General features: G+C 42.3%; 1 protein-coding gene and 1 long non-coding RNA gene across 5 annotated transcripts in view; both read right to left on the reverse strand.

Annotated features, from left to right (window-relative positions):
* Nucleotides 1-23,507, reverse strand: part of LOC141089444 (uncharacterized) — a 60,340-nt gene extending 36,833 nt beyond the window's left edge. For all 3 annotated transcript variants that reach the window (XR_012232293.1, XR_012232292.1, XR_012232290.1), the window contains exon 1: nucleotides 23,430-23,507. This is a non-coding gene — a long non-coding RNA (uncharacterized lncRNA). The remainder of the gene's footprint in view (nucleotides 1-23,429) is intronic.
* On the reverse strand, nucleotides 18,587-21,862 carry LOC141089435 (uncharacterized). Of its 2 annotated transcripts, XR_012232287.1 has the most exons (4): nucleotides 21,755-21,862; nucleotides 21,089-21,230; nucleotides 20,404-20,713; nucleotides 18,587-19,578 (listed from the first exon to the last, which is right to left on the reverse strand). XR_012232287.1 is itself a non-coding variant. In XM_073575841.1 (3 exons), exon 3 carries the CDS (start codon nucleotides 20,683-20,685, stop codon nucleotides 19,693-19,695), a length of 993 nt encoding a protein of 330 aa, XP_073431942.1. In that variant the 5' UTR covers nucleotides 20,686-20,713; nucleotides 21,089-21,230; nucleotides 21,755-21,862; the 3' UTR covers nucleotides 19,540-19,692. The 2 variants fall into 2 exon arrangements, 1 of the variants encoding a protein (XP_073431942.1); XM_073575841.1 differs by having other exon boundaries at nucleotides 19,540-20,713.
* Nucleotides 23,508-25,196: the final 1,689 nt, after the last annotated feature.

The following is a 25,196-nucleotide window of genomic DNA, read 5'->3' on the forward strand; positions in this document are numbered from 1 at the left end:
TTATGCATGAAAGGTGCGGGGTCAGGGGGAAGCAAAAGTACTAAGAGAATCCTTATGTGACACACAATTGAATGATATCATTATATGATATCTCAAAAAAGGGGTGACAGATTCCCTTTAACAGACATTAACCTTATAGATGGTGTTAGGGTTGGCGGATTGCACTGAATAAAATTAACTAATAAAGTGCAATCGCAATCCGGGGCCCACCGGCAGAGATGTAAAACGGCTGCAAATATGACGCTAGGTGTGGAACCCTATCACTCTCCCAGGGAAGACTAGGCTAATGGTTGGACTTGCTCTGTAACTAAGCTGTACTAACAGCACACACGACAGAAACAGATGCTAAGCCAAGCAGGAATTTCCCACCCTGCACTACCTTACCTGCCTAGGCACACAGTCAGCGATATAAGAGTGGTATACACACGTGCAAATAGAGTGGTAGCATATTCACTCACACACCCACACATAAATGATACTAGCACACCGGCGTACGCCTATGAGAGCCTTTTATACACTAGGCTCCACACCAAACCCCACCTGCTGGCCGTGACATCGCTCGCAGGCCAATCCGCAGCTGCCACATCACCTGAGCAGGTGACGTCCGACTACCAATGAGAAGACGCCACATCCCGGACATTCTCAGTAAGATGTTCTCTGGACTTAGACTTCAGAGCGCAGGACTGCACCTATGTATCACTGGCTCCCATAGACTTAGCAGAAGAACCAGCAGCATCCAAGCGTGTAGCACTTGTCTGAGCAAGGCACTGAGACTGATGTCTGTGATGAACAGAAATCTGAGCGGTCATACCCAAATAGGGACCACAGAGGCAGATAAGGCTTGGGATTTAGCTCCCGCTTGGCTTAGCATCTGTCTTCGGTTGTCTGTGCGGTTAGCACAGCTGAGTTACAGAGCAAGTCCAACTACTAGCCTAAACATTCCTGGTAGAGCGATAGGGTCCCACACCAAGCGTCATTTTTGCTTTATTCCTGTGATGTTTAACAGGGTATTGCGCTAAGTGCTCTTTTGTTCAGTACCGCTCAGTGAAGTAACGGAGCTGGGTACTCAGTGTTTCGTTCACACTGTGGTGTTAAACACAGTGTGTTCGCGCAATCACTGGCTGTTTAGGTTCCGTCATTACTCTCTAGCTGCAGTTATACACCTCTGCATGGTGGACCCCAGGTTGCAATTGTACTTTATAATTTATTTTAGTTTAGTGCAATCCACCGACCCTAACAATGTGTGAGTACATTCAATATATCTAGTAATTATTTTCTAAATTATACTATACTTTCCTCTATATACCTAAGACTGCAAAGTGCTTGTTATGTGTTTCAGTGTGATGTGGTCATCATTTTGCTGTAATGTGATGACCTTGGTCATCACCTTTGAAATTGTACATCCTTTTGTACAAAAAAAATGCCCTGTGTGTGGAGATAGAACCTGTCATTCATTCATTTACACAGAATTAAAACGATTGGCACACTAATACTACATCTTTCATATGCCCTATGAGGCAGAACAACGGGTTATTAACAGAGAAGCTCTCATTCTGGCCAAACCAGCTTGTCAATATATCACATTGTGACCCTTTACTTTGAAAATGTATGGCTGCACACAATGTTCCCCAGGGATAACAAGAGAAAGCCAAGGGTTTCTAAAGTCAAAACATCTGCAAACATCAGGCTGGCTTATTTAGGAAAATAGTTAATAAGATGAGACTGACCAACTTTAAGCACAATATAGTACTATAAAACCAAGAACAGCAGGACATTTCTGTTAGAAACATAAGAGAGAAAAAAATGGCTGCAGTTTGATCATTGAAAAGTGAATAGACAGGAAAGTAAAAGGTTTTCTGTGACTCTGTTTAAACCAGTTTTGAAAGTCGTAGCCAAGGAGATACATTAGTCTTTTTCTATGCTTCCCTTTTGTTTTGTATCCACACCTGAATTTCCTTCAGCTCCTTAACCCAAATTTGGCCTTCATGACTAAGCCCCATTTTTCAAATCTGACATGTGTCAGTTCATGTGGTAATAACTCTGGGATGATGCAATACGTCTAAGTGATTCTGAGACTTATTTCATGACACAATGTATGTTATCTTACTGGTAAAAAGTATTAAATGTTTTGTGTTTTATTTATGAATGTATTTGAAATTTTATAAAAATTTGGGATAATTAACAATATTAAAACTTTGAATGTTTACACCCTTAAACCATGGTGATAATTTTTTTTTTTACCTATACAGTTTTGAAGCATCTTTGGGGCCAATTAAAATACCCTTTGTTGGCAATTGGAATACCATTTTTAAACCTCCCCCATTCAAAATATTCAAAATAGCTCAAATGAAACCCTTGAGTACTTCACAGGAATGAATGCAAAGTGCCATGAAAAAATAAAACAATATATATTTTTACAATAAAATATTGCGTTAGCCCCATATTTTATATTGTCACAAAAAGGGTACTAGGGTAATAAGGGTAATAATGGTGGCTCAGTGGTTAGCATTGTACCTTTCCTGCACTGAGGTCCTGGGTTGGAAATAATGGCGCTGTGTAGGTGAGTAAAGTAAATAAGCAACAATAGTAGGAGAAAATGGACATCACAATTTGTTCCAAACATGACAATACCTCAAGTGTGGTCAAAAACTGCTACTTGGGTGCAGAGTCCAGAATGGAAGAAACACCAAGTAATTTTTGAAGCGAAAATTGCACTAGAGTAGATTGCTAATGACTTGTTGCATTTGTTGAGACCCATGTGGCGCCAAAACAGCAGGAAAGAAAAGTGACCCCATTTTGGAAATAAACTTTTGGAAATTGAATCCCTAAAGGAATCTACCTAGGAGTGTGTTAAGCATTTTCAATTCACAGGTGCATTGTGCATTGTTGCATTTGGCTTAAAAAATTATCTGCTATGTAGTTTCTCCCAAACACGGTGATGTGATTTGAGTGGTTGAAAAATAATGTTTGAGTTCATGGCTAGAAATGAGCGAACCTTCCAAGGTTTGGTTCATTGAAGGTCACTATGTTCACCGAACATGTTCGCCGAACAGTTCGACGAGAGTACACGAACCACATTAAATTCAATAGGAGGCAAAACCAAACATATGCATAATACCTTAAAGGGTGACAAAAAGCTTCCCAGACAGATAAAATTAAAGCTTTGAATTGAAGTTTCAAATGAGACCTGGTGGTTAAGGGTGCGGTGTAAGCCTTCTTGACTGTGAGCCCTGATACCTCATGCAACAGCTCAAATTTTTTCACCCAGCCACATTCAGGTGGCACAAGCATCAGTTCATAGAGTACTACCGGTAGAAAAATGTAAAGAAAGTAACACAGATTGTTGATGGAGATGAGCGGACCCCTGAATGTTTGGGTTTGGACAGTTAAAAAAGTTCATTTTTGGGTACCAGAACAGTATCCGGACCCCATTCACTTGAATGGGTGGCCTGAATATCGAGTGTTTGCCATGCTTTCATGTGCATGACGGTGCGGAAAACACTGCTTCTGATCGGCGGTAAAATCATTACTACCGGTCAGACAGCCACAGTTCCCAAATGACAGGCTGAGCCCGCTGCTGTGATTGGAGGTATAAAATTTATCTCCAGTCACTGGCGTGGGCTTACAGGACTACTGCTCCCATCAGACTACGCCTGCTGCCGCTAATAACAATGAGAGCAGGCGGCGACTGATGGGAGTATTGATCAGCTGACACCTGTGTTCTAAATAAATGAATTTAAAAAAACAGTGTGGGTTCCCTTGTATTTTTGATAACTAGCCAGGCAAAACTTACAGCTGGGGGGCTGCAACCCACAGCTGTCAACTTTAGCAAGGCTGGTTATCAAGAATAAAGAGGTCCCCACAATGTTTTTTAATTATTTAAATAAATAAATCAAAAACAGTGAGGGGACCCCCTGTTTTTGACAGCCAGCCTTGCTAAAGCAGACATCTTGGGGTTGGTATTCTCAGGCTGGTAAGGGGCCATGGGTATTGACCCCCTCAACCTAAAAATAGCAGCCCACAGCCTCCCAGAAATGGCACATCTATTAGATGCGCCAATTCTGGTGCTTTTACCATCTCTTTCCACTTGCCCTGTAGCAGTGGCAAGAGGGGTTCATATTTGGGGGGTTTATGTCACTTTTGTAATGTCTGCTGACATCAAGCCCACGGATTAGTAATGGAGGCGTCTATAAGATTCATTACTAATCCTATAGTTATATTGTAAATAAACACACAGCAAGAATAAAGTCTTTTATTTAAAATAAAAACAAAACAAACTTTTCCTTTTTTATTTCAAATAAGAAACACAGTTATACTCACCTAACACCCATTCCATTGAATCCCTCTTCTCCTGTAATAAAACAAAAATAAAAAACAATATCCCTCAACTGTCTAATGTTCTGTCCCATGTCGTAATCCAGATATGGGGATTAATAGTTGTCAACCTGGATGGTGCCAATATGCGACAGTCCAGGTTGAGAACCACTGATGATTGAGCTGTTGCGACTGTAGTATCAGTGACTAGTGGTGACATCATCAAGGTTACCTCTGGTCACTAAGGCTGCATTCACAGCTGGGCTGATCTGTGGTGACCTCCCTCCAGTGAAAAGTGAGTTCATTGCAGATCATCGGGAGAATTTCACTGTGGTGAATTTGAACTGAGAACACAAGCCCCCAGTTGTCTGCTTTAGCAAAGCTGGCTGTCAAAAATGGGGGCGACTCAAAGGCGTTTTTAAAATTATTTATTTAAATAATTAAAAAACAGTGTGGGGACCCCTCTATTCTTGATAACCAGCCTTGCTAATGCTGACAGCTGAGTGTTGCATATCCCAGCTGTCAGTTTTGTCTGACTGGTTATCAAAAATGCAGGGGAACCCACGCCATTTTGTTTTTTAATTATATATTCAGAGCACAGGCACCGACTGATGAATACTCCCATCAGCCACCACCTGCTCTCCCTGTTATTAGCAGCAGCAGGTGTAGGCTGATGGGAGCAGTAGTCCTATCAACTGATGCCAGTGACTGGAGGTAAACTTTTTGACAACATGGGAACAGCGGCTATCTGACCGACGGTATTGATTTTACTGCAGATGAGAAGCAGTGTTTGATGCACTGTCATGAACTTTACAGCGTGACAAATACCTGGTGTTCAGGGGGGGCGAACCTGAACAGTAACACGGATTTCCTGGTGAAGTCTGTGTTCAGTGTCTGTGCCCAAACAGTAGGTATTTGGTATGGACGCTGAATTTTACTGTTCATGTTCGCCCATCTCTAGTAGTTGACTGATTATTTGACCCGCAATAGAACATTTTATAATGGCACAGAAGCACTCAGCCATAGGCCTTGCATGAGGTATCATGGATGGGCCAGCATGTAGAGCTTTAAATTGAATTTTCAATTAAGACCTGGTGGTTAAGGGTGCAGTATAAGCCTTCTTTGCTGAAAGCCCTGATACTTCATGCAACAGCTCAAATTTTTTAACCAGCCACACTCAGGTGGCACAAACATCAGTTTCATAGAGTACTATTGGTAAAAAAAAATGTAAGGATAGTAACACAGTAACACAGATAACTGAGCGAAAGTAAGTGCAGGTCTGACAGTCTGGGAGCTCTACTGCTACAGGCAACACACATGAAGGAGACCCAACTTCTCAACATTTCAAAAAATTATTGTCACACAACACTAAAGTGGCATCAATATCCATATATAATAGGCATATGACAAACCTTCCACTACAGGCAACCCACTAGATGGAGACCCAACTTCGAGTCTTTGCATTTCAAAAAATTGTTTTCAACATCAGCATAGTATTAACAGCAAACACAGACTGCGATAACGCAAGATCAATGCATAACAATGAAACCAACACCATAGACTAGTATGCCCAGTCTGCAACTGGGGTGCAAAAGTCATTGGAGAGGCCTGACTTGTTCATTTTGATGAAAGTTAGGTCATCTACACTTTCAGGGGGCAGCTGGATGTGCTTATCCATCAGGACAGCACAGCAGCGCTGAACACACGTTCTGAGAGAATGCTGGCATGACAAAACCTCCAAGGCATGAGAGGCAAGCTGAGGCCACTCTTCCATTTTTCAAGACCAAAATGCAAAAGGGTAAAAATGATGACATTTATATTGTGCTTGAGATACTTGTATACCATCCTTTTCAGTCATTCACAAAGTGTCAAAACATGCAAAACACAAGCCGCGGAGACACCATCACATGTTTCTCAATGCAAGCAATGACTAGCCAGGTCTTTCCCCGGGAAGGGACAACCACGGGAAGGGCAGTCTCCATTGAAGGAAACCACCTATGCCAAAGCATGGTATCCATCCACAGACAGCTGTTTTGGGGTATTGCCCCTCATCAGTGTGGGGTAGGAAACTGGCTAGTAGGAGCAATGCCTAGTAAAAGACTGTGAAAAATGAGGATGAATGAACTCATGGAGATCAACATCTAACACTGCGGAGACACCATCACATGTTTCTCAACGCAGTGATTCTAGAGCAATGCCCCCAACCCTTATGTGATGGTGTCTAGGCATTGCTCCTACTAGCCAATTTCCTACTCCACAATGATGAGGGGCAATACCCTGAAACAGCTGTCTGTGGATGGATACCATGTTTTGGCATAGGTGGTTTCCTTCATTGGAGACTGCCCTTCCCGTGGTTGTTCCTTCCCGGGAAAGACCGGGCTAGTCATTGCTTGCATTGAGAAACATGTGATGGTGTCTCCGCGGCTTGTGTTTTGCATGTTTTTGCATATTTCCCATAAGGGATGGGGGCATTGCTCTAGAATCACTGCGTTGAGAAACATGTCATGGTGTCTCCGCAGTGTTGGATGTTGATCTCCATGAGTTCATTCATCCTCATTTTTCACAATCTTTTACTAGGCATTGCTCCTACTAGCCAGTTTCCTACTCCACACTGATGAGGGGCAATACCCCGAAACAGCTGTCTGTGGATGGATACCATGTTTTGGCATAGGTGGTTTCCTTCATTGGAGACTGCCCTTCCAGTGGTTGTTCCTTCCCGGGGAAAGACCTGGCTAGTCATTGCTTGCGTTGAGAAACATGTGATGGTGTCTCCGCGGCTTGTGTTTTGCATGTTTTTGCATATTTCCCATAAGGGATGGGGGCATTGCTCTAGAATCACTGAGTTGAGAAACATGTGATGGTGTTTCCGCAGTGTTGGATGTTGATCTCCATGAGTTCATTCATCCTCATTTTTCACAATCACAAAGTTTCAGACTTGTACTCTGCTCTGCTGGTGCATGGGCTGGTTTATAAAATGTGTGAAATGACTCACAGAAATTGTTTATGCCATTAACACTGCTGCTAATGTTTCTGTGATGACTCCTGGATGTTCCCAGGGTTGAAAGTCTAGAATTAAGATACGCCCTTAAAATTGTCTACAAGTGTGTTTCGATACTCCAGCATAGGCTTGTCCCTTTCATGGGGGAAGCATCTGGCAAAATTTACTCTTGCACCGTGGATCTAACAGAGTGGCAATCCAGTAGTTGGAAATATTGCTAATCCTAAAAATACAGACAACATATTGAAGATAGTTCAGCAAGAATGCGCTCATGTATCACAGACTTCCACGAGGTCCAAGTCCATGATGTGTTGCTGGAGGGGTAACACTCAAGGTAGCCCGCCAACCACGAACAACAGAGAGAGGATCATTATCTGTTTTATCTCCAGACTGTTGCGCATCAATCATCTCTTCCTCCTTGCTCTCCTCAATTTGTTCCTCGGCTCCTGCGCCTTCACTAACAGTTTCTCTGGTACCATGAGCACCATTCGATCACTATAATCCACCCTCCCATGGCACCAGTCTGTGCGGTGACAGTCTGGAACTTAGAGATATTGTTATACTTTCCGCATCCTCCTCTGCTTCCACCTATTCCTCTGGGACAACCACCTCCTCCTGCAGACAATTTAAAGTGTGCTCCATCATGTAGATGACCGGAATAGTGATGCTGATCACGGCATCGTCAGGGCTAACCATATTAGTAGTCATTTCAAAAATGTGAAGAAGGGTGCAGAGGTCCTTCATCTGTGTCCAGTCCGCAAGTGTGAATTACTTCACATCCTCACTGTGTTGGGCCAGGCTATGCAAAATGTTATGCAGCACTAGATCTCACTGCTGCTGCCACAGTCACTGCAACATGTACAGAGTTGAATTCCATGGTGTCGTCACATCGCATATCAACCGAAATATCTCTATAAAAATTTAAGTAGAATGGTGGAAGTGACAGTGGTTTACGTATCAGCGCATTCAGACTGGGACAGTGTACCATCAGCTTGAGAATGCGAGCCATGCAAGGCACGTGTGAAGTTGCCCTGGCATAGGGCAGCCACTAGGTTCAATGTAGAAAGCAATTGCTCTAATTTGAACTGGATAGCTGTCCACAACTATTGAGTAGAGTTGAGCAAAACGGGTAGGCCAAATTCAGAATCCGCCGACTTTTGCTAAAGTCGGGTTTCACCGATTAAAACCCGACCATAGCATGAGGTCGGCCATGAGGTCGCCGACTTGAGCACCAAAGTCGCGTTTCCCACAATCCTTCCAGCACCTATTTTCAGCCAATCATTAAGGACGCACACTGTGGGCATCGCGATTACGCCGGCAGCGGCCCCCACCATGTTAGAGAAGGGCATGCAAGTGATTGGTTGGCTTTGTGTGGCATCACAGTGCCTATAAAAGACAGGGACCGCCGACCGCCATCTTACTTCTTCCGATCTTAGCATAGGGAGAGGTTGCTGCTGATCGTTCTCAATAGGGAGAGTGTTTAGGCAGGGAAAAAGTAAAAAAAAATTGCTTGTGCTGATAGCGAATGTCACTGTAAAACACCACTGTATAGTGTGAAGTGACGGGAGGATATATTTGTGTGCAGCAGCTCTGTTGGTTATTAGGCTGCCTTATAAGGCTCCCTGATAGCTGCATTGATGTTTGCACACTGCTGTGCAGAGTGCTTTTTTAAAAGCAAAAATTTTTTTTTTTTCCTTTTCTCTGCACAGTTAGCAAGCGTTCATTTTTTCACACTTTTTTGTGCAGCAGCTCTGTTGGTGATTAGGCTGCCTTATAAGGGTACCTGATAGCTGCATTGCTGTTTGCACACTGCTGTGCAGACTGCTTTTTTAAAAACAAAAATCCTTTTATTCCTTTTTTTCTGCACAGTAGATATTGAGCGTAAATTTTTTCGCACACCGTATAGAGGTGTGCGCTCCTCACACACTACCGTGTACCGGCTGGTGTCACGGACAAATACATGCTATATGTGTGTGACTCCGTAAAAAAGTACACGGAGATTAATGTTTTTCCATACATACACCTTATTGAGGTGTCCGATTATCAAACAGTATCAGATATCTGGTGTTCTTATTACTGTCACATCTACACAGAGTCAGCGAGTGTGAGTGACACTCCATAAATACATATACGGACATTTCCATTTCTTTATACACCATATTGAGCAGTCCGATTGTCAAACAGTATCGGATATCTCGTGTTCTTATTACTGTCACATCTACACAGAGTCAGCATGTGTGTGTGACACTCCATAAATACATATACGGACATTTCCATTTCTTTATACACCGTATTGAGCAGTCCGATTGTCAAACAGTATCGGATATCTGGTGTTCTTATTGCTGTTACATCTACACAGAGTCAACGTGTGTGTGGGACACTCCATAAATACATATACGGACATTTCCATTTCTTTATACACCGTATTGAGCAGTCCGATTGTCAAACAGTATCGGATATCTGGTGTTCTTATTACTGTCACATCTACACAGAGTCAGCATGTGTGTGTGACACTCCATAAATACATATACGGACATTTCCATTTGTTTATACACCGTATTGAGCAGTCCGATTGTCAAACAGTATCGGATATCTCGTGTTCTTATTACTGTCACATCTACACAGAGTCAGCATGTGTGTGACATTCCTTAAATACATATACGGAGATTGACAGTTTCACCAACAACGTATACAGCTGTACACCTCTGATACATTACCGTATATCTGCTTGTTGGATTACGGTGAAATACATACTGAGTGGGCGTCTGTGACTCACAGAATATATACGGAGTTTTCACTTCTTACATACACCTTACACAGCTGTACGCTACTCATAAAATACCATTTCTCTGCTGGTATTTTTGGTACATTTTCCCAAACATGAGAAAGTCTGGTGGAAGAGGCCGCGGACGTGGGTGGGGGGCGCAGCTGGTACTGATGGTGGTGGTGGTGCATCGGCTGGTTCTGGCAAAAGTACAATAGCAGCTAAGGCAGGAGGTGTTGAGCCTGCGTCATCGTCTGGCACAAGAAGGCCTTTAAGGTTCCCTTTTCTGGGAGTAGGTAAACCGCCTTTAAAGCCGGAGAATCAGGAACAGGTTTTGGCTTACTTTGCCAAAACAGCCTCCAGCTCTTTTGCCTCCTCTTCTGAAGTTACAAAAACTGCAAGCACAGAGTCGTCAGTGCAGGCCTCTGGTCAGGAACAACACCTTTCGTAGTGTCCTTCACCCCCACCAAAAGTGAAGGATGCTGCAGCACACACTTCAGATTACTCCATGGAGCTCTTTCCACATACCATTCTTGGGTTATCAAGTGAAATCCTGAATTCCCCAGTCCAAGATGAATCTGACATGGAGTGCACTGATGCACAGCCACTGCTAGACGAATCTGCTGGTACATTCACCCACAGCACTACATTGCCCTCGCAGTCTACTGAGCCCGAATCAGACTCTGATGAAACTCAGGTGCCCCTTCTCGCATACTATACCACTTTACACGGTGACACAGAGGAAGGTACAGAGGAAGGTGCAGATGACATTGAAGACGAGGTCATGAATTACCCAGTTGTTGACCCGGATTGGCATCCATTGGGGGAAGAGGGTGCTGGTGACAATAGGTCAGAACAGGAGAAGGATCCGCAGCACGCATCGTCATCACAGCAGCGGTTATCCAGCAGGCCTGTAGCTGTCAAAAAACTTTCCAAGAAAACTAAAAGAGTTGCAGGACAGTTTGGCCAGATGGTAAAATTAGCATAGCGTGCAAGCCCTGAAAATTTGTACCATAGTAGGAAGAGTGCAGTGTGGCACTTTTTTGAACAAAATCCTACTGATGATGCAAAGATTATCTGTAAGAAGTGCCGAAGGACCTTTAGCAGAGGGAAAAATCTAAGAAATTTGAATACCAGTTGCGTGCTTAGACATTTAACCAACATGCACTTGCAAGAGTGGACGAACTACAAAAGCTCAGGTAGCACATGTGCTCCTGCTCCGACTCAAGTTAGCTGGCAGCGCTACATCGCTTCCCCCACGGTAAGGCCACCGCTGAGCACACCACCATCAAGAAATGTTGAGGTGTCATCGCTAGGCCAAACCAGTCACGCAAACACAATATTTTCGCGAGGAAACACTGAATCTAGGCCATCAACACCCTCACCATCACCAACCCCTTCTCAGTCCATCATGTCCAATGCTAGTTCCCCCTTATGCAGCTCTCAAGTCCAGCTCACCCTACCAGACACTCTGAGTAGGACAAGAAAGTACTCATCCTCTCATCTGCGTACACTGGCTTTGAATGCCTACATTGCCAAACTGATCTCATTAGAGATGATGCCCTTCTGTTTGGTAGAAAGCGAAGCTTTCCGAGATCTCATGGCCTACGCTGTCCCACGCTATGACCTACCCAGTCATCACTTCTTTTCTAGAAAAGCCATCCCTGCCCTCCACCGGCATGTGAAAGAGCGCATTGTCCATGCACTAAGACAATCAGTGAGTGGAAAAGTGCACCGATGCATGGACCAGTAGGCATGGCCAGGGCCGTTACGTGTCCATCACTGCGCACTGGGTTAATGTGGTGGATGCAGGCTCCACAGGGGACAGCGGCAGTGTAACAGTGCTGCCTAGCCCACAGTATAGGAAACAGTTGGCTGTAGGCATTCGACCCTCCTTCTCCTCCTCCAGAAGCGAAAGCTCTTCGACAGAGCGCAGTCGCACAAGCACTCCATCCACATCTGTCAGTGTTGCACACGAGGTGTCACACTATCAAACAGCTAGTGGTAAGTGGCAGCAGGCTGTTTTAAAAATGATGTCTTTGGGCAACAGTAGACACACCACGGAGGTAGAGATGAGCGACTTTGCCTTTTTTCGGGTGGAGTCGGTTTTCATGAAACCCGACTTTCTCAAAAGTCGGGTCGAACGAAATCGGCCGATTATCGTGGAAAGTCGAAGGCCGACTGAAACACGATACTCAATGCAAGTCAATGGGGAAGAAAGGTCGCAGTGAGTGGAGGACAGGAAACATACCTACAGTGCCCATTTTAATACCAAAAACATCAATTCTTATTACTTAAGCTTGTCAACCTTAATTTACTTTATAATAATAGTTAGGCATTGAAAACTGGGGGTTATTTGGCTAAAGTTGTGGGGGGGTAGGGCTGGCTACAGATTTTCGTGTCAATGGGCTCCTTTAACACATGCCACAATTCATGATCCTCTGATACGGCAGAGAAATAGCGGTATAGTACAATGAAAAATACTTCACTTCTTACATCTCATGACTGATATCCATTTTAAATTCTCCAATAGCTCCAAAAACGGACAGTATATTACTCCATACACTATTATGGCCACCGCATAGTGCACTATACAGAGTAATGAGGCCCATATATTTCTCCATACAGAATCATTGGTCTCATATAATGTTTGAAACAGTATATGATGAGCTCCACATAATGCTACAGTATATGTTGGTCCCCGTGGATGAAGCTCCACTGTGTTATGGGCCCAAATAATGCTCCATATATAATGGGCCCCATTTCTAATGCTCCAGTGCATAATGGGCCCTGTAAAAGCTGCTCCAGTGTCTGATGTCCACCTTTGGAATGCTCCAGTGTATGGTGGGCCTCATATATCATTCTCCAGAGTATAGTGCTCCCCAAAAATAGCTGTCCCAACATTGAAAACAATTAAATAAGTCTCCTCGCTAGGGAATCCCTGTACTAGTCTGGACTCCTCATCGTCCCCATCTTCCATCTCACTGCACTTGGACTGTTTAGGCAGAGGGCGTACAGACGTGATGTCATCGCGCTCTCTGACCAGAATGTCACTGTCAGGAAACGCGGAAGACGTCATGGCAGTGGAGCAGGGAGAGGTAAGTATTTCAACTTTGCAAGTACTGTTATCCTGAGCAAGCTGGGGGGGCCCACTCGTTGGCGATGGCACAGGGCCCCTCATAGTACGCCGATGTGTCTGACGGCGGGTGTGCCCATCATATATTATATATAATATACATGTGCCATCCCAATGAGGTAACTGGAATGTTAACCAAAAGCTATCACTGTTGCCCTCGGGCAATACTAAGCACGGCTCCTATATGCGGGGAAAGAGAAAAGGTGCAGTGAACGATGCCTAATACTGCACCAATGGGCAAACAACCCGCCCTAATAGGGTAAAGACCCCAAACCACGTTACCTCACTACAGCCTCAGGATGACCAGGCGGTACGCTCGTCTCCCCGACGCGCGTTTCGGAGCGATGAGCTCCTTCCTCATATAATATATGATGGGCATTGGCCCTCTTTTGATGTATGATAAACTATGTTTTTGACCTATTTGGATCTAATATGTGCCGCTCTTTATATGGAGTAGTTATATAATAACCATTAACCCCTTCCTGACATCAGACGTACTATCCCGTCCATGGGACCCGGGCCCCTATGTCCATGGACGGGATAGTACATCTAGCGCGATCAGCGGCGCCCACATGGTGAGCGCCGCTGATCGCGGCCGGGTGTCAGCTGATTATCACAGCTGACACCCGGCACTATGTGTCAGGGGCGGTCACGGACCGCCCCCGACACGTTAACCCCTTGCACACCGCGATCAAACATGATCGCGTTGTAGCGGGAGTTAAAGGGAAGCATCGGCAGGGAGGGGGCTCCCTCCGTGCTTCCCTGAGCCCCCCACGGCAGCGCAATGTGCAGCGCTGCTGCGGGGGACTCCTTTCCTCCAGCGCAGGCATGAGGAAGCCTTGTGCACTGCCTGTGACAGATTGCTGATCTATCACAGTGATCTGTGATATGACAGATCAGCGATCTGTCACAGGACAGTGATGTCCCACCTGGGACTATGTAATAAAGTAAAAAAAAAAATAAAGAAAAGGGTAAAAATAATTTTCAAAAAAATCGCCAAATAAATTAGAAAAAAAATAAAAAAAAAAAAAAAAAAAAATATTCCACAATAAATTCATTTTTTGAAAATAAAAAAACCCCAAAACAATAAAAGTACACATATTAGGTATCGCCGCGTCCGTAACGACCTGCCCTATAAAACTGTCCAATTAGTTAACCCCTTTAGCGAACCCCTAAAAAATTAAAAATAAAAAACGAAGCAAAAAATAATGATTTATTATCATACCACCAAACAAAAAGTGTAATAACGCGCGATCAAAAAGACGGATATAAATATCCATGGTACCGCTGAAAACGACATCTTGTCCCGCAAAAAATGAGCCACCACACAGCATCATCAGCGAAAAAATAAAAAAGTTATAGCTCGCAGAATAAAGCGATGCAAAAATAATTATTTTTTATATAAAATAGTTTTCATTGCATAAAAGCGCCAAAACATAAAAAAAGACCTAAATGAGGTATCGCTGTAACCGTACTGACCTGAAGAATAAAACCTCTTTATCAATTTTACCGCACGCGGAACGGTGTAAACGCACTCCCCCAAAAGAAATTCATGAAACACTGGTTTTTGTTCATTCTGCGTCCCAAAAATCGGAATAAAAAGCGATCAAAAAATGTCACGTGCCCGAAAATGGTACCAATAAAAACGTCAACTCGTCCTGCAAAAAATAAGACCTCACATGACTCGGTGGGTCAAAATACGGAAAAATTATAGCTCTCAATATGTGGTGATGCAAAAACTATTTTTACAATAAAAAGCGTCTTTTAGCGTGCGACAGCTGCCAAAAATAAAAACCACCATAAATAGTAAATCAAACCCCCCGTTATCACCCCCTTAGTTAGGGAAAAATAATAAAATTAAAAAAATGTATTTATTTTCATTTTTCCATTAGGGCTAGGGTTAGGGCAAGGGCTAGGGTTAGGGCTTGGGTTAGGGCTGAGATTAGGGTTAGGGGTGTGTTGGGGTTCGGGTTGGAGTTAGAATTGGGGGTTTCCACTGTTTGGGCACATCAGGGGCTCTCCAAATGCAACATTGCATCTGATCTCAATTCCAGCCAATTCTGAGTTGAAAAAGTCCTATGGTGCTCCTTCCCTTCCAAGCTCTGCCATGCGCCCAAACAGTGTTTTACCCCCACATGTAGGGTATCAGCCTACTCAGGACAAATTGCAAAACAATTTTTGGGATCCAATTTCTCCTGTTACCCTTAGGAAAATAAAAAATTCGGGGCAAAAATATCATTTTAGTGGAAAAAAATGATTTTTTTATTTTCACGTCCGAGTGTTATAAACTTCTGTGAAGCCCTTGGGGGTTCAAAGTGCTCACCTCACATCTAGATAAGTTCCTTAGGGGTTCTCGTTTCCAAAATGGGGTCATTTGTGGGAAGTTTCCACTGTTTAGGTACATTAGGGGCTCTCCAAAGGCAACATGACACCCGCAGACCATTCCATCAAAGTCTGCATTCCAAAACGTCACTACTTCCCTTCCGATCCCCGACGTGTGCCCATACAGTAGTTTTCTCCCACATATGGGGTATCAGCATACTCAGGACAAATTGGACAACAACTTTTGCGGTCCAATTTCTCCTGTTACCCTTGGGAAAATAAAAAAAAATGGTGACTAAAAGATCATGTTTGTGGAAAAAAATACGAATTTTTTATTTTCACGCCCGGGCGTTATAAACTTCTGTGAAGCACTGGGGGGTTCAAAGTTCTCACCACACATCTAGATAAGTTCCTTAGGGGGTCTAGTTTCCAAAATGGTGTCATTTGTTGGGGGTTTCCACTGTTTTGGTACATCAGGGGTTTTCCAATCGCGACATGGTGTCCGATCTCAATTCCAGCCAAAAACGTCAAATGGTGCTGCTTCCCTTCCGAGCTCTGCCATGCGCCCAAATAGTGGTTTACCCCCACATGTGGGGTATTAGCATACTCAGGACAAATTGCACAATAACTTTTAGGGTCCTGTTACCCTTGGGAAAATAAAAATTGGGGTGAAAAGATCATTTTTGTGGAAAAAATATGATTTTTTAATTGTACCGCTGTACGTTATAAACTTCTGTAAAGCCCTTGTGGGTTCAAAGTTCTCACCACATATCTAGATAAGTTCCTTGGGGGGGGGGTCTAGTTTCCAAAATGGGGTCACTTGTAGGGGGTTTCCACTGTTTAGGTACATCAGGGACTCTCCAAACGTGACATGGCGTCCGATCTGAATTCCAGCCAATTTTGCATTGAAAAAGTCAAACGGCACTCCTTCCATTCTGAGCTCTGCCATGCGCCGAAACAATCGTTCCCCCCCACAAATCAGGTATCAGCGTACTCAGGACAAATTGCACAATAACTTTTGCAGTCCAATTTCTCCTGTTACCCTTGGTAAAATAAAAAAATTGAACCTGAATTATTTTTTTTGTGAAAAAAAAAAGTTAGATGTTCATTTTTTTTTTTTAAATATTCAAAAAAATTCCTGTGACGCACCTAAAGGGTTAATAAACTTCTTGAATGTGGTTTTGAGCACCTTAAGGGGTGTAGTTTTTAGAATGGTGTCACTTTTGGGTATTTTCTATCATATAGACCGAGGGGTTTCAAGTGTGATGTGGTCCTAAAAATAAAATGGTGTTGTAAAAATGAGAAATCGCTGGTCAACTTTTAACCCTTATAACTTCCTAACAAAAAAAAATTTTGGTTCCAAAATTGTGCTGATGTAAAGTAAACATGTGGGAAATGTTACTTATCAAGTTTTTTGTGTGCCGTATCTCTGATTTAAGGGCATAAAAATTCAAAGTTGGAAAATTGCGAAATTTTCGCCAAATTTCCGTTTTTTTCACAAATAAACGCAAGTTATTTGAATTAAGTTTTACCACTAACATGAAGTACAATATGTCACGAGAAAACAATGTCAAAATCACCGGGATCCATAGAAGCGTTCCAGAGTTATGACCTCATAAGGTACAGTGGTCAGAATTGTAAAAATTGGCCCGGTCATGAACGTGCAAACCACCCTTGAGGGTGAAGGGGTTAAATATGACAGCTCAGGTGGACTTTGGCAGGTCCTGCTCATTTTAGCACTTGCACTATTGCACTTTTGATTGTCTTGTCCATGGTTTAATAAGGATAAGATTACAAATTATCAATATGTATCTATGGTCACAATTTTTATTGTGGTTTCCAAATCCTCGCTCTATATACTATAGCGATTGATCCTAGATTGTCCAAATAGAGCGACACCTATATGGAGAGATACATATTACATTCAGGATGCAGCTTTGTACCGTTGCTATTATAACATCACTGGAGGAATGTGGATTTGTCAGAAAGTGCTCCTCCACCCACCACTGGCAGTGCAGCATTGACACCTGGAACATTGGCCTCATGTGTGACTATGCCTTGCGGATCCTAAAAAGGGACAACCCGCATTGCCAAAGTGTTGAGGGATGACTACTGGTTGGCCAGCATCCTCGATCCACGCTATAAAGGCAAGTTACAAGAGAACACATGAAAAGAAGAAAGTATATGCACACAAATAGGGATCACCACAAAGATATGAAAAAAGTATCAATTTTATTAATTGACACAACAAACAGACACTTTGTTTTTAACCACAATTAAAAAGTCTGAACAACCAGACATTAATAACAAAACAAAGACAATGGGTCATTTTGATAAATAGTTAAATGCTATGGGTCCCAAGACCAACCATACAGTATAGTGCCAGGTATCTGCTAGTTACCATAACCTAGGGTCTATCAAATCAATTGTTATGACAATCATGACCTTAAATCAAAAAATACCATATTATCAATAACTACTATGGTTACATAGAAATTCTACATATACCATGGACAGAAAATTGAATGCTTATCATGTTGCCAACACAAATAAACATACATTAATGAGTCCCTTTCCCTAGCATGATATCACCTGGTTTCTTAGGATGAACAAGCTACCGGGTAGGTTACATGGGACCCCCAAACCCACGCGTATCGACACAGTGATGTGTCTTTCTCAAGGTCAGTGTGATGTTCTGTTGAAGTCCTTTATATACCTATCCAATTAGTAATCACTCTTACCAGCTGAGTTTGAGTGGGGGAGAAGGGTAGATCGGATCGGAGTTTAATGAAACAGCGTCCTGCTCCCAGCAGTGTGCAGGAGCTTATATTAAGATCATATATCTCATCAATACATTCAAGCACAAGCACCAAAACATAAGGTGACGCATAGTGTGAACAAGGCCACAATTTGATGTGTCAAAAAAAATATATAGTCTAGACACTGGCACAACATAACAGTAATAATGAACTTTATCTGTGCACTCAATATAATGCACTGGAAGCGCTACCATAAGATGATGCATAGTGTGAATAAAGCCCAAAAAAAAAAAAAAAAAGGTCTAGACGCTGGCACAACATGGCAGTAATAAGCTTTTATCTGTTCACTCAATATCACGGCGCCCAGATTAAATCCTTGCTGGAAGCATCTTGGTGATATAGCAAAAATCATGTATCACATCAGTACATTCAAGCACGGGCACCAAAGCTTAATGCGCTAAAAGCGCTACCATAAGATGACGCATAGTGTGAATACAGCCAGTGTAATGTGTCAAAGAATGGTCTAGACACTGGCACAGCAAGGCAGTAAAAATATATCTGTTCACTCAATATACCGATATCCAGATTTAATAACCCTTGCTAGCACCACGGCTTAATGCGCTAAAGGCGCTACCATAAGATGACGCATAGTGTGAATACAGCCGCAATATAATGTGTCAAGAAGTGGTCTATACACTGGCACAGCATGACAGTGAAAATATATCTGTTCACACAACAACACCCAGACCCAGTAGCCCTTGCTAGAAGCTCCATGGAAATATAGGGAAAATCATATAGTCACCAGGTTATTCAAATCAGATAATTGTAAAGTCTACGTGTTTATATGTTCATAATTTATCTTGATGAAATCAAGCACCCTCCTATATTTTAAATCACTCAGAAACCAGGCTCTGATATCACCCCATATAGATATAGACTTAACAGGGTTACTTAGCTAATCCTGAAGAAGCTAACCATCTGCACAAAATTCTCCTGTAGATGTTGATGACCAACATATTAAGACACAGAGCATTTGAGTCAGACATGAACATGAGTTATTTTAGTATCAAAGGTACATCCATATGAAGTTCCAATATAATACAAGGACTAGACCACAACTTGTGTGCCATCAATAAGAAACATAATCACCACAAGATAATTAGTCTTAAATGTCCAAATATTATCCAAGATGTAACGAATTGGTAGTTGTTCTATCCCAATCAACTTCATCATCATGTATCTTTCAGAAGGTATTCTCCCAGATTTGGATCCCAGTCCTAGAGCCCTACGGACAAAACAAAACAAAAGAAAACGTCATGGGGCTGGGGGTTCACGGGAGGAATCAGTGTATCTAGATCAACTGTAAACTGGTCATCAAAGGAGATAAGAAGATAGTAAGTTAACTCTCTTTGTAGAACCCTGTATACAGCAGCTCTTCATTTAAACCCCCTGGAGCCAAGCTTTTGAGTTCAAAGATCCATCTGGCTTCACGCCTCAATAGCTCATTTGTAATTTTACCTCCCCTGATGTTTGTCTGAACTCCTTCCAGCCCCATGACTCGAAGGGACTTTGGACTACCACCATGACATTCCAAAAAATGAGCTGCCACAGACGTGATGTGTTTTTCTTTAGTTTTATCAACTCTAGCCGTGGCTATATTAGAGAGATGTTGTTGAACTCTCCTGCGCAACTCTTGTGTGGTTTGACCCACATACACCTTATTACAACCACAAACCAGTGCATAGACCAAATTGCGTGAACGACAATTGAAATATGCCCTAGACTGGACCTGTATAGGTATACCTGGTATTGAATGCCCCCTAGTCGCAATCATCAGTGGGCATACTGTACAATTACCACAAGGGAATGATCCCTTGTTGGAATTACCACATCTGATTTTAGTTTTGGAACGTCTGAAATGGCTATTCGTAAGGTAGTCCTTAAGGTTTGTTGCTCTCCTTGCAATCATCCTAGGCCTCTCAGAGATAAAATTCTTTAGTTTATTCTCACTACAAAGAATATCCCAATTGTTGTTCAAAATTCTATAAATATCACCCCATTGATTATTAAATTTGGTTATTAAATTTATTGTGCTTAGATTAGTTCTCACCCTAGGCCTCAGGGTGTCTTCTCTCGTGCAGTTCCTTGAATATTCATACGCTCTAGACACCGTATTTCGTGGATAACCACGTTCCAGGAAACGCTCCGTTAGAGCACGAGATTCTTTTTGGAAATCCTCCAGCCGACTACAGTTCCTCCTTAATCGTAAGAACTGTCCCTTCGGGATCCCATTACGCAAGTGGGCTGGGTGAAAACTCTTGTAATGAAGAAAGTTATTCATCGCTGTACTCTTCCGATGAAGTGTCGTGTTTATCTTATTATCTTGAATCATAACTTTCAAGTCGAGGAAATTCACCGAGCTGTTGGAAACACAGGAGGTTAAACGTATATTCCAGCTGTTGTTATTAAGTTCCTCAACAAAAGAATCAAATTCTACCCTCGAGCCTGTCCATAGGATGAGGATATCGTCAATAAAGCGGTACCATCCATGCACATGGCACTGGAAGGCTGATTTTGTCCGCACTTGAGTATTTTCCCACCATCCCATGTACAGATTTGCATACGATGGTGCACATCTGGCACCCATAGCGGTACCCGAGACTTGCCTATAAAAAAACTATCAAAAATGAAATAGTTTTTTTCAAGTACTTCCCTCAAAAGATCCAAAACAAAGGTATCATGTCCCCTGTGCCCTGTTGAGAACAAATCCAAAAAATACTCTACAGCCGAAATACCTATGTCATGCTTTATGCTCGTGTATAATGCCTCGACATCTAAAGTTGCCAGAAGGATGTGGTCCAGAAGTTCCAAGGGTTCCAGGCACTGGATAAGATGTGCCGAGTCACAAATGTATGAGTCCAGTCCCTGTACTATAGGCTGCAAGAAAAAGTCAACATATACACATGACCTTTCGTATAATCCTCCTATACCCGACACAATCGGTCTCCCAGGTGGTTTTTGCAGGGCTTTGTGAACTTTGGGCACCATGTAAAATGTTGGTACTACTGGATGTTTTACTGTTAGAAAGTCCTTCTCTTTTTTATCTATTATCCCATATTGATATGCCCTACAGAGTAGTCTATCTAGATGAGATTTGAAAATCTCTGTGGGATCAGAGGGAAGGGCTTGATAATGTTGAGTATTAGTCAATTGTCGCCTGGCCTCATCCATATACATATCCTTAGGCCATAGGACCAAATTTCCCCCTTTGTCAGCCTGCTTGATCTCAAATGTATCATTATTCCTTAAAGCAGATAGCGCCCTCCTCTCTCCCTTTGAAAAGAGATTATGACCATGTTTATTTAGTTTTAATTTTTGAATGTCTCTACTAGTCTTCTCAAAGAAGATTTGTATGGCTGGGAAGAGTGCAAATGAGGGAGTTGCCTGAGAAGGCAACCTACCTGTAAATTTTCGCCTCCCATCATTATGTTCATTTTCTTCCAAGAGATCAAGGAGGTCCCGAAGTACTTGCCTATCATTATCGGATACATCATTAATTTTTGACGGATTTTGATATAGCATTTTAAAAGCCAGCTGCCTACAAAAGAGGAAAAGATCTTTAGTCAGTTCAAACTTATTCAGCATGTTCATGGGTGAAAATGAAAGACCCTTTAACAGTACTGACCTCTCCATGGTTGACAACACATATGAAGTAAGATTAATGATCCTCAACTCACCCAGTGATATGTCTTGTTCTGGCCCCTGCTGATTATGCTCTCCCATCACCATCGGTTGTTGTGTCGAGTCACTCGCTTGAAGCTCGGTGACCACTCTCTGTATCGTCCCATATTCTTCTTGCATCTTGGTGTTTTTCCTTCTGCCCCGTCTGTGCCGCTTTCACGGTCGCTCATGTCTGAGGATAAAAAATCACTAGAGGCGTAGTTGGACTTGTCTACCAGTTCCTCCCTTCTCTTGGTCTGTTTATAACCACTTCTATTGCGTTTATTTCCATGATGTGACCATCTATACGCCTTCTGATCCTCATAGTCCATTTTATCCCTATGGAATTTGGACATTTTACCTCGTATGATGTCTTTTTCAAATTTATCCATGTTCACTTTTAATCGCTCCTTAAATGGATCAACCTTCTCTCTTTTATCATAGGTAGCAAAAGTATTTTCTTTAGTCCTAATTTCATCCTTTAACCGAGAAAGGAGAACCCGGTCATGCTCTATTAACATGTCCATTATTAAAAAAGAGCATTTTTGAAGGCCCTGCTCCCATGTTGTCCTATAGTCTGGGGCTACTTCCCAAGCAGGGAAGATCTGCACCCTCAATCCTCGAGGTACTAAATTTAATTTCTTGTACTCCTCTAGCGTTTTGGCATTCCAAAATGTCTTAGTAAGATTTTTATGCAAATTGGTAATGTCCAAAGTTAAACCCAAAAAACCATCATCATTTTTTGCACCAATCCCAGAAACAGTATCCACTGAATCAAATATATCCGTCACTTGCTTCCCCCAAGCTAACTCTCTGGTATTTAAATCCATAATCAATAATCCAAAATGTCCATCCGTTTAAGAAAGACTAACCACTGCAGAAAGCCACAAAAACCAATGTCTGACAAGATATAGAATAAACAGGCACCAACCACAATATCAATTTAGGTGGGATCACCTAGTGCATATAAATGGATTGACATGAGAACATATGAAAAGAAGAAAGTATATGCACACAAATAGGGATCACCACAAAGATATGAATAAAGTATCAATTTTATTAATGGACACAACAAACAGACACTTTGTGGTTAAAAACAATTAAAAAGTCTGAACAACCAGACATTAATAACAAAACAAAGACAATGGGTCATTTTGATAAATAGTTAAATGCTATGGGTCCCAAGACCAACCATACAGTATAGTGCCAGGTATCTGCTAGTTACCATAACCTAGGGTCTATCAAATCAATTGTTATGACAATCATGACCTTAAATCAAAAAATACCATATTATCAATAACTACTATGGTTACATAGAAATTCTACATATACCATGGACAGAAAATTGAATGCTTATCATGTTGCCAACACAAATAAACATACATTAATGAGTCCCTTTCCCTAGCATGATATCACCTGGTTTCTGAGGATGAACAAGCTACCGGGTAGGTTACATGGGACCCCCAAACCCACGCGTATCGACCCAGTGATGTGTCTTTCTCAAGGTCAGTGTGATGTTCTGTTGAAGTCCTTTATATACCTATCCAATTAGTAATCACTCTTACCAGCTGAGTTTCAGAGTGGGGGAGAAAGGTAGATCGGATCGGAGTTTAATGAAACAGCGTCCTGCTCCCATCAGTGTGCAGGAGCTTATATTGAGATCATATATCACATCAATACATTCAAGCACAAGCACCAAAACATAAGGTGACGCATAGTGTGAACACGGCCACAATTTGATGTGTCAAAAAACAATCTGGACACTGGCACAACATAACAGTAATAATAGACTTTATCTGTGCACTCAATATAATGCGCTAAAAGCGCTACCATAAGATGACGCATAGTGTGAATAAGGCCACAATTTGATGTGTCAAAAAAAATATATAGTCTAGACACTGGCACAACATAACAGTAATAATGAACTTTATCTGTGCACTCAATATACTGTAATGCGCTGGAAGCGCTACCATAAGATGACGCATAGTGTGAATAAAGCCCAAAAAAAAAAAAGGTCTAGACGCTGGCACAACATGACAGAAATAATAAGCTTTTATCTGTTCACTCAATATCACGGCGCCCAGATTGAATCCTTGCTGGAAGCATCTTGGGGATATAGCAAAAATCATGTATCACATCAGTACATTCAAGCACGGGCACCAAAGCTTAATGCGCTGAAAGCGCTACCATAAGATGATGCATAGTGTGAATACAGCCACAATTTAATGTGTTAAAAAGTGGTCTAAATATTGGCACAGAATGACAGTAAAAATATATCTGTTCATGACACCCAGATTTAATAACCCTTGCTAGCACCACGGCTTAATGCGCTAAAAGCGCTACCATAAGATGACGCATAGTGTGAATCCAGCCACAATGTAATGTGTCAAAAAAGTGATCTTGACACTGACGCAGCATGACAGTAAAAATATATCTGTTCACTCAAAATAATGACCCCCAGATTTAACAGCCCTTGCTGGCACCACGGCTTAGTGTGCTAAAAGTGCTACTATAAGATGACGCATAGTGTGAATACAGCCAGTGTAATGTGTCAAAGAATGGTCTAGACACTGGCACAGCATGGCAGTAAAAATATATCTGTTCACTCAATATACCGATATCCAGATTTAATAACCCTTGCTAGCACCACGGCTTAATGCGCAAAAAGCGCTACCATAAGATGACGCATAGTGTGAATACAGCCACAATGTAATGTGTCAAGAAGTGGTCTATACACTGGCACATCATGACAGTGAAAATATATCTATTCACTCAATATACCGATATCCAGATATAATAACCCTTGCTGGCACCACGGCTTAATGCGCTAAAGGCGCTACCATAAGATGACGCATAGTGTGAATACAGCCACAATTTAATGTGTCAAAAAGTGGTCTTGACACCGGCACAGCATGACAGTCATGGGGCTGGAAGGAGTTCAGACAAACATCAGGGGAGGTAAAATTACAAATGAGCTATTGAGGCGTGAAGCCAGATGGATCTTTGAACTCAAAAGCTTGGCTCCAGGGGGTTTAAATGAAGAGCTGCTGTATACAGGGTTCTACAAAGAGAGTTAACTTACTATCTTCTTATCTCCTTTGATGACCAGTTTACAGTTGATCTAGATACACTGATTCCTCCCGTGAACCCCCAGCCCCATGACGTTTTCTTTTCTTTTGTTTT

The sequence above is a fragment of the Dendrobates tinctorius genome, unplaced genomic scaffold, assembly GCF_039654945.1.
Source record: "Dendrobates tinctorius isolate UK_male_01 unplaced genomic scaffold, ASM3965494v1 ptg000008l, whole genome shotgun sequence".
In the NCBI taxonomy this organism is placed as follows: domain Eukaryota; kingdom Metazoa; phylum Chordata; class Amphibia; order Anura; family Dendrobatidae; genus Dendrobates; species Dendrobates tinctorius.

What these genes read in the sequence shown, in the direction of transcription:
- LOC141089435 (XM_073575841.1), bottom strand. Translation starts at nt 20,685, where the DNA reads ATGATTCAAGATAATAAGATAAACACGACACTTCATCGGAAGAGTACA.